The 10,724-nt window shown below is 40.6% G+C and overlaps 1 protein-coding gene across 1 annotated transcript; it reads right to left on the bottom strand.

Annotated features, from left to right (window-relative positions):
* Positions 1 to 3,851: 3,851 nt before the first annotated feature.
* LOC145718333 (auxilin-like) lies at positions 3,852 to 5,483 on the bottom strand (the record flags this gene model as incomplete). The annotated part of the gene is made up of 3 exons (XM_081809829.1): positions 5,227 to 5,483; positions 4,109 to 4,158; positions 3,852 to 4,000 (listed from the first exon to the last, which is right to left on the bottom strand). Coding segments are annotated over exons 1-3 (333 nt in total), but the record flags the coding sequence as incomplete, so codon positions are not given.
* Positions 5,484 to 10,724: the final 5,241 nt, after the last annotated feature.

Below are 10,724 nucleotides of genomic sequence, written 5' to 3'. Positions count from 1 at the left end.
TACACGCCCCCACAGAGTGGATGGGTACGGTGTTTATTTGTGAGATGCTAGAAAAGGTGTGGGATAGACAGTGGTGATGGTTTACACAGCACTGTGAATGTGTTCAATGTCACCAAACTGTATTCTTACCAGTGGTTGAAACAGTATATGTTTACGTCATGTATAGCTTACTGCCAAGAAAGAAAGGAAGGAAGGAAGGAAGGAAGGAAGGAAGGGAAGGAGGGAGGGAGGGAAGGGAAGGGAGAAAGGAATGGAAGAGATGGTTAAACACTCTGAAGCCCATCCATGGATCTAAATACAGAGTGGACCTGCATTTCTTTAACTCAGATTAGGAACACCTGGTTTAGATAACGCATCTCATTGGTCTCCAGGATTTTACTGTCAACACTGGTCATTTTTATTTCCTCAAGGTGGAAACTGGCTACAAAGAGTAAGAAAACTGCTGTTCGATACCTCTTGTGCAGTTCTGAGTAGGTATTCTAGCACCTCACCTTGAAAGCGGGGCAAATCTGCCAAGTATTGTTTTGAGTTGAGGCCTCTGTTAAAACGGAGACCAAATATAAGTCCTATTCTAACATTCTGTTACACATACAAATACTAAGAAAACTGCTAGTTGATTATTTCATATGATTCCTATCAAACCATGTGGCTTCTAAGCATAAAAGCTAACCACAATACAAAAGGACTCCCCTCAGCAAAGTGAAATCTTCCTGCAAACAGCCTCTCTCTGCCACCACCACCCATATCCCCAAACACACATCACATAATAAAAATGTAAAGTGACTGGGAGTCTATAAATAAAACCAGTCTCATGTTTGGTCTTTTCCAACCCTGGAATTTATGGAAGACTCTGCCATCTACATTAATTTTTAAAAAGTTTTTGAAAAGATTTTATTTTTAAGTAATCTCTACACCCAATGTGGGGCTTGAACTTAAAACCCTGAGATCAAGAGTCACATGCTCTACCGACTGAGCCAGCCAGGCACCCCATGCCATCTATATTTATTAAAATAAGATTTAATTGCAGACCTAGCACTCCACGGTCCTGGAAAGAGGAAGAAATAGTTCTAGCCCTCATGCACTGGAAGATGAGAACCAAAAAAACTTCCCTAAGTAATGCAACGAGATGCAAATCAATTTGCAGCATTAGTACTGGGGAGAGAAAGGACTGGAGGCTTGAAAAGAGATGTAGTCAAATCCAAAACAGAGCTTAAGATGAAAATATTAAGGTTTGGGGGCTGTCTTCCTGAGATGCAACCGAGGACAGACAGCTAGTTAGGTCAGAAGGTCCAGCTGAATTCTGCCACGTTCTGGAACTGTCTGGGAGGGGCTGAAGATGTAGGCAAGCCTGTGTTTTAGGGAAAAGAATTGGAAAAGCCTTGTGGGTAGCATATTGAAATCCTCCCCTTAGCAAAGTTAAGGCTGTTAGAAGGGGTGCAGAGGTGTGGCATGAGGGACTCTTAGGGAGAGGGAGCAGCTCATGCAAAGAGACAGCGTCTGTCTCTCCTGGTTGGAGCATGGGGTTTTTTTAGGCAGTGGAGAACAGTGAAAAATGAAGCTGGAGAGGCAGGAAGAGGCCAGATCATGAGGAGTTCTATAAGACACATTCTACAATTTGCACAGAGATGAAATAACCCCATTCCTTTCACTTACATTCATAAGTAAGCAAGATTTACTCATGCTTCAAGGTCCAGCTCTCACTGCTGTCTCCTTTCCCTAAACTCCCTCAGTAGGAATTGTAAATATTATTTGCATTTGTCTCTAGCATTTTTGGCTTCTCTTTCCAGGTAGGCTTAAGTGTCTTGAGAAAAAGAACCAAACATTTATTTTATATCTATGTGTTTAATAATTCTTCGCACATTCATTCTTCTGAGAAACATGTATTAGCCATGCCAGGCACTGTTCTAGGTGGCAAATGAAATAAACATACCTCCTGCTCTTCTAGGGCAAACGAGAGCAGCCCAGGACAGATGTTCAATATGTAAGTCCTGGTCTTGTGGTAAGACTGTTAAGACTGGTCACAAAATATGTAGTTATACTAATAGATGCCTTTCTTTAAATACCTTTGCTTTTACAAATATTACACAAAGAGACATCCTCAACTGTATGAACGCTCTATAATGATATATCTTTATTTACTTTCAGAGCAAAATTTTTCCAGACTATTACAGATATTTCAAGATCAAATGAAATTTCTATGAAATATTGTGGAGGATGTTCCATAGTCCTTTAGTATGAAAATGATGACACTGGCTGAGTCTCCAAACAAGAAAAACATCAAAAGACTGGCATCCAAGTTAGAAACAGAATATCTACCCACATTTTTGTTTGATGTTAATTCACTTGTTCTGAATTAGGTAATAGATGGAAGAAGAGTTGGAAAGGCAGTTAATTATAGGGAATTTAAAAGAGCTGCATTTAAAATCTCCATTACAGAATGGCTATTTAGACCCAACTGCTTCAGAATGGTTTTATCATGCTTCTCAAGAGTGGTCCCCAGGGCAACCCTAGGAATAGCATCCAGAAAGCTGTTAGCACCCACTCTCCTGTCCTGCTGAATCAGAAATTCAGGGCCGGGGTGTTTGACTAGCATTCCACGTGGTTTTGTTGCTCACTAAATTTGAGAACCACTGGGTTTCCTCTCGCCTATTCCAGGAATACTCAGAGAAAAGAAAGTCCTTAGCAAAACTCTCCCTTATCTTATTGAACATTAAGGCAGGTAGAGTTCTTAGAGAACACAGAAACCAAACTTCTTGTGTTTTTTACAGATCCAGAAGCCAAAACCCAGAGATTATCAATGGCAACGGGAATTTGGAGCAACATGTGTTCCAGCATCAAAGCTGAGATCCTGGATACACAGCATGGACAACCAGCTATCATTTTGCTTATTTGAAATCAATTCTCACTTATAAAGTATCCACTGTATAGAAAATCCTTTCTATTTATTAATAGACTCAGATGTAGTTACAAAACCAATCATATCTAACGCTAAATCAAAATATTTGAAGATGTTCTTGAGAGAGAAAAAGCCTTCATTTAGTGAGTCAATCAAGAATTCTGTGGCCAAAATACCAAACTCCGCATCAGATTCAAACCTAAGCCATCACTCGTGGCTTCACCAGCCAGAAACTAGGAATATTTCTCTGTCTCGTTCAAAAAGCTCCTTAGGAGAATGAGCCAGCTTTTCCCAGTAATACTGTCAGCCCAGAGTAATAGTTAAGAACACAAGCCTGAGACCACCTACTAGTGGTACGGTCTTGGGCAAGTCACCTTACTTCTCTGTGTCCCAGGTCTCCAGCTACCTCAGAAGACAGTGTAAAAGCTCCAAATATTAGTAACAGTATTACCACACCTACAGTATGGACTGTCTGTGTGCTATCCTCTACCCATGAAAGAAGCACCTTTACTGAATGTCAGAGAGCTATTTCCAAGAACACTGGTGTCTGTACATGGTTTCATCATGATGCCCAAGTAGCAACAAGCAACGGTTAAAGGCATAATTAGTGCTACAGATAAGGGTCACCAACTGCCCTACATAGCAGTTCAATCTCCAGCTGAGCCTCAAAGCAACGTGCCTTAACAACTGAGCAACCAGCCATAAGTGATTTGAGAGCACAAATTATATGGTATCTCATCGACAGATAAACTTTCCTGCAAATGTCCTCACCCAAGGAAAATCTTCAAGATATTTCATAACAGCTTAATAAATACTCTGTGGCTAGAAGCATCCAGAGTATATAGTTAATTAGCTTTGTGTGTCTGAGGACCAGGGCTTTGAGGACAGCTCTTAAAGGGAAAAATTACCCTGTTATGTCTTCAAACCATGTGATACCAGTGTTAAAATTCCTTACCCTGCTGTGAAACTTGGCAGTGCGATAAGACTTGGGTGACAGATTGTACACTGTGTAGTGGTCAAGATGTCTGGAATCCAAAAAGCTTCGGATGTCATCAACCTGATTCCTGAATCCTATGTCAACATTGTCCAGAGGAAAGGACATCACTAGGAGGAATCACAGAGAGAGAGAGATAGGTTAAACAGGTTTGCTATTGCCATGGACAGACACTGCAAGCTGAGCTATTGAGCAGTTATTAAACATGAGAAACTTACCAATAATTCTGGAGGTAACATAAGTGAAGTCTAAATCTCCCTTCGTGTAGCTAAAAGCAAGACAGGAAAGGGTGCTCGTTAAAATGACCCAAATATGCCAGGATTCCCCTCTCTCAATCACTTGCCCATTATGACTTGGACACTTCCATCCAGTAGGCATTTAAACTTCCCTCAAGGCCTTCTCTCTAACAAAGAATAATCATTGAGAAAAGCAACCCACACCCTCAGGAGCATGAATCTACCACTCTGATATACCCCAATACCCTTTGTAGATGACATATCATGAACAGAATCAATCTCAGAACAGGAAACACTGCTCATTCATTAACATGGATTATTCCAGCCTCTTTGCCTACGTGTGAATATCTCCTGTAAGTGTGAGCAGCTAGGGGGTAAGGAAGGAAGTGATGGAGAAATAAGGAACATCCTTTCTCTGCCTGCCAGGTCCTAGCTGGGGACTGCAGGTTAAGGGATACATTTTACCTTTGGACAAAGATTAAAATGTTGATTAATATTTTGGACTTGACATGTGAATTTATGATTCAAAACTGTATACTGTAACTTAAAGTGACCCTAGAATTTTCTAATACCTACAAATAAAAAAGAATTCGCATGGCCTGCTTGTAAGAATTTTCATACAGTAGAAGGGTAGAAAATTTCCTCCACTAAACAAGGTCAGAAGGGCTATTAAGATACAAAAAACAATTGTTTCAATTATAATCCATGAGTATTGATTTTTCAGCTTGCATGTGCATTACTATCTTATTTAATTCTCAAACCAACCAGGGACATGAATCCTATCAGAGTATAAAAGTCAAGCTCAGAGAGGCTAAGTTGCCTAGGTCACGTGGTTAACGAGAGCAGACAAGGCATGAGGACCCAGGATGCTGGATTCACAAGGCAGGGATGGCAACCACTATATTTTAACATAACACACTGAGTCCTCTGAGTCTGTGCTTGTCGCTTCTGAAGGCTTCAATGACATTGCTTGGTTGATCAGATTCCAGGCAATTATATCACACAGTTGTGAGTCCTTGAGCCAGAAAAGCAGTTGGCAGGTAACCAGATCCTTGGGGGGCATGGAGGTCCATTAACTCAGCTGGGAAGAATGCGCATACCTCGTAACAGACTGTATGACCCTGGAAGATGTGTCTTTGAGAGTATCTTTCAGGTTGTCCTTCAGGTTACTGAAGAGCCGCCCTGCACCCCCTTTCACCATGTCAAAGAGACCTCCCCCGTAGCTGGGCTCCATGTCTGGAGATGAGGCACCTGCCAATGCAAAACAGAAGTGGAGGTGATCTACAGATGACACAGTCTCTCCTCATGTCTAAAACATATGCAGACCGGACCAGACACTCCTGGAAGTGATGCCCACTCTCAGAACTGACTGACTCTGGGTTCTGGCGTGCTGCAGGGCCTCAGAGACCCAGGGAAGTGCCTCGCTGTCTCAGGCACAGAAAGCTCGCAGGGCTGTAGCCATGAGCCACAGGCGCCCGCTGAGCCCTTGAAATGTGGCTAGTCCAAATTGAGATGTGTTGTGAGTATGAAATACACAACAAATCCCAAAGATGGCACACACACACAAAAAGAATGTAAAAGATCTCGTTAATACTCTTTACATTGATTACATGTTGAAATGACAGTATTTTGGATATGCTGAATTGAACATACGATACTATTAATTTCACCTGCCCCTTTTTATTTTTTAATGTGACTACCAGAACAATTTAAATTGTACATGTGGCCTGCATTATACTTCTTTCGGACAGTGCCACATCAGAGGAAGAGCAGCTTAGAAGTGGGTCCAGGGGCCTCCTCTGCCCTTAGATGGAGCCGACTGTGTTAGAAGACTCATCCCATGGCTATCCCTCCAAGTCATTCTTCACTTCCATCATGGAAAATAGTTTCTCCAGGGCCTTTATAACAGTTTTTAGGATGCACGGTGATCATCAGTGTTATTTGTCAAGTATTCCAGTTTTTCCTTCCTCACAGATTCACAGAATTGTACTTTCTGGCCCCTTGTGGTTAGCTCTAGCCAAGTTTTTCCATCTTGGCACTATTGACATTTAAGGCCAACTACTTCTTTGCTGTGGTGGGAGATGGGGGGGGGCGCTGCCCTGTGCACAGTAGGGTATTAAAGCAGCATCCCTGGCCACAAGCTACTAGATAGCACCACTAGCACCCCACTTCCGCCAGCTATGACAATCCACATTGTGTCCAGACATTGGTACGTATCCCAGGGCGGGTGGGGGAGGGGGAGGCGCAAAATTACCAGTTGAAAACCACTGCTCTAGTCTATGATATGTGATGATATGTGTGTGGATGTATTGTGTGTCATTTTCAGGATAGAGCACTTAACTGTGAGTATGAAATTCTCCTTAGTTCTTATTCCCTCTCTGTGTCTCTGTCTCTGTCTCTCTCTCTTTGCCCTAGCAACTGGCAGGGTTTGAGACCACAGCTGTACTCTGGGTTCCTGGAGTAAGAAGCTGTGTAGCACAGCTCCCAGCTGACTTTTGATGAATATATAACACGAGTGACCAATAACCCTTTATTATTAGAAATGCCCCCATTCTCACTGTGGGAATGTTCCTTACCACAGCACAACTCTGCTTATAAAAGTTGATACAGGAAGAAAGTAGGAACCTGTGTAGAGGAGGCTAGTGTGAACAACGGCTGGGTAGTCTATTCAGCCTAGCGGTCAAGAGCATGAGTCATTCTCACCTGGGTTCTGGCCCAGCCTTGCTACTCCTAACTGTGTGATCTTGGGAAGTAACTGTCTTCATAAGCCTCTTCCTAACTCTAAAATTGGGATAAAAATAGTGCCTTCTTCATAGGGAAAGGTTAAATGAGTGCATATAAAACGATTAGTATAGTACCTAATATATCTAGGGGTCAATAGATTGTAGCTAACTATTATTATGCCACATCCTGAAATTCCTGTGTTGATATTTTCAATCTTTGTTCACTTTTCAACTATATGATGACATCCCTTCTTTTTTAAAAATTACAATATTTATAATGCACTTTAAAATATGTTAAGATAGATCTCATGTTAAGTGTTCTTCTCAAAAAAAAAAGAAACTACAAAGGAGCACAAGGAGATTTTTAGAGGTTGTGGTAATAGCATCATAAGTATATGCATATGTTTGAAGTCATCAGAATGTATAATTAAATGTGTGTAATTTTTGCGTATCAGTTATACCTCAATAAAGCTAAAAAAAAATAAATTGTAAGAGAAAGGAAAGTTGGAGGAAGAATCTATAGATTAAAATGTCTTAAAAGACAAGTCAACCAAGCAGAATATGTGGATCTTGTTTGGAACTTAATCCAAACAAACTATAAAAAATTAATCACATTTATGGGACAACTGGAATTTGGGCACTTACTGAGTATTTGATATTAAGGATTTATTGTTACTTTTTTAGGAGTAATAATGATATTGTAGTTACATTCAACAACAGTCCTCACCTTACCGGAATAAATACTGAAACACTTATAAATGAAAAATTGCAATATTTAAGATTTTAAAAATAAACAAAAGATAAAAGATTTGTGTAATAAGAACTAAAATTACTAACATTTATATAGCACTATCTGCTGGGTATTATTCTAAGCATTTTGCGTATATTTACTCATTTAATCCTCAAAGCATATCTGTGAAGCAGATACTATTATTATTTTCTTTCATAGATCTGAAAACTGAGGCACAGAGCTTAAGGAACTTGTCTAAGGGTACACAGCTAGTAAGTAAATGGCAGGGTTGGGATTTGAGCCTTAGGCAACCCTTCCAATCACATCCCTTTTCCTTTCCCTAATACTGTTCTGATTTTCATATGTACCATTCCAAATAATTTTTAAACATTTATTACATATGTAGGTATCCATAAGCAATACATTAATATTGTTTTCCATGTTTTAAAGCTGTATATAAATGGTTTTGTCTGCAATTTTATTTTTTTCATTCTCCATGGTTTAAAATTCATCTATTATGGTGCTTACCTGTAACTTTAGCTCACTTAAAGTATGATCCATTACCCCACTGATGGACACTAAGGTCATTTACCATAACAATGTGGTTATGAACACATTGCTTTGATTATATATGGGAAATTCTCTCTAGGTTATATTTAAGAGTAAAATTTGTTAGTAAGAAGGGTATGCACATTTTCAGGTCTCTAGATATTGACAAATCATTTCCCAAAGCAGTCATATCAGTCTAAACCCCTACTAGCAGTGCAATACAACATTTGGTATCGTCAGACTTTAAAATTTTTACCAATCTGGTGAGTGTGAAGCAATATCTCATTTTGGTCTTGTTTTGTGCTTTCCCTGATTAGTGAGTTGTGTGTCTTTTATTGTGTTCATTGGCCAGGCAGCTGTTCTTTTAATCATACTTCAGGTTCCCACTAAATTCCTATGTAGCATCTGGATGTTCACACATATGCCTACAAATACATGTTGACTACTATGTACTTTCATCCTGATCACAAGACGCATTAATGCCTAAATCACCATTACGCATCTATTTAAAAAGACAGCTCTATTAGAACCTGCAAAGCACGATCAATGGTGGTGAATAAACAAATGAATGGACACATGGACAAACATGAACAATGTCTACCACTGACTGAGTTCCCCTATGTACCCGGAACTCCATTTGGACTTTTATGTTAGTACAATTTCACACAGGTGGAAAGGAGGGTGTTTATTATCTGCACTTTATACGTGAAGAAATGGAGGCTCAAAGAAGGGAAGAACTCTCCTAAAATCTCGGCTAACTAGTAGCAGAGCTGGAGATTCAAGCCCAGATCTGCACAATCCGAAGCCTCGACTACTTGTACCATTTCCCACTATTCTATGGCTCCGTATCAGCTCCATTCTAACAGTTGTCCTTGGTTCGGTCTTACCTGCCTGATGCACAACCACCCCTCTCCTATTCCTTGCTCTCTTCCATCTCCCACCTTTCATCTGGCTGCTCTCGGCAGCAGATGTCCCCACAATAAACACTCCCATAAATCACTGCATCTGTCAGACCAACCAAACCAATCTCATTATGTAGGCAGACAGCCTGGGTCACCCCCACTGCTTCACAGCCCTAAATAAAATGCCAGGAATTGGTCTGAAGGGCAGCTCCACAGATTAGGGCTAGAACCACAGATCTGAGAACGTCCTCTTGGGCTCTGTTTCCCTAAGGCATAGGGCATATTATTTCCCTTTAAACACACATCCTCACATAAAAATCTGTATCGTGTTTTCATTTTCAATATATGGAGGACAGGGTGGTATAAAATGTTTATACTTCTCCCATTTCTATCCCAAGTTTCCACTTCAGCCTGAATACCCTTGTTATATACCACTCTTCTAAGAGATAACATCAAACTGATTATTCAGGCCTCTCTGTGACTCTCAATTTTGTGCTGGAACAGAACTCCATGGTACCAGCCTATTAAAAGGATATAAATATCTGGTGATTATCTAAAAATCAGACTCGCCATCTCTAAGGTTGTATACACTGTTTATTAGAAACTTGGAGCCCTACAGAAACCAGAACCATTTGTCAGAGTCTGTCTGTCCCCTTGATATGCCCTATTATACGTCAAACTAGACAGGACACAAAAAGGAGAGGAGGGACGTTATCTGAATTTGCCCTAACGGTTCTTTTAGGTAGAATGTATTCTGGTTTTCCCTGATGAGCTACATGAGGGCAGGAAGCATAGATTCTCCAAAGGATATGTGAGTCTCAGCTAAGAGAAGGAGCAGAGAGGCTTCAAAACCATGACACAGCACAGAGGGAAATGGTGTAGTCAGAAAGTAGTATGTAGGAGAAAAATAATGGCTGTTGTAGGTCAGGGGCTGACAAACGACAGCTCATGGGCCAAATCCAGTCTGATGCCTATTTTTGTACAGTCTGTGAAATAAGGGTGGCTTCTACATTTGTAAATGATTGAAAAAAGTCAAAAGAAGAAAATGTTTAATAAGGTGAATATGATTCAAAGGTCAAATTTCAACATCTATAAGTAAAGTTTTATTAGAATACAACCACACTCATTCCTTTACACATTGCCTATGGGTGTTTTCATGCTACAATAGCAGAGTTGAGTAGTTGTGACAAAGACCTGATGACCCACAAAGTCTAAAGTATTTAGTATTTGGCCCTTTACAGAGGGAGTTTTCTAATCCCTGCACTAGCTGGTTGAAAAGACTAGCATTCTTAAGAATCCAAATCTTGCCACCTCAGACATATTTCTAAATGCTTTGATTACATGGCAACTAGTGGGAACACACCCTGAGTTTACTAAAGGGTCTTCAGGGATTTGTGGGTCTTAGAAGGTGGGAGTGGGGAGGTCAGACTTGATGGAACATGAGAGTGCCATCCAAAGAGAAAGATCCACCTCTGTGCCTCGAAGGCTCCAAGTAGGTAGATTCTTGTTCTATGATGTCTTGTCATTTTTTTTTAAAAGATTTTATTTATTTGACAGAGAGAGACACAGCGAGAGAGGGAACACAAGTAAGAGGAGTGGGACAGGGAGAGGGAGAAGCAGGCTTCCCGCCGAGCAGGGAGCGTGATGCGGGGCTCGATCCCAGGACCCCGGGATCATGACCCAAGCTGAAGGCA

The sequence above is a fragment of the Leptonychotes weddellii genome, unplaced genomic scaffold (genome assembly GCF_054177405.1).
Source record: "Leptonychotes weddellii isolate Sample4059 unplaced genomic scaffold, ASM5417740v2 HiC_scaffold_1419, whole genome shotgun sequence".
Taxonomy (NCBI): domain Eukaryota; kingdom Metazoa; phylum Chordata; class Mammalia; order Carnivora; family Phocidae; genus Leptonychotes; species Leptonychotes weddellii.
The sequence above is the reverse complement of the archived record's forward strand: the minus strand, read 5'-3'. Positions and strand labels throughout refer to the sequence as shown.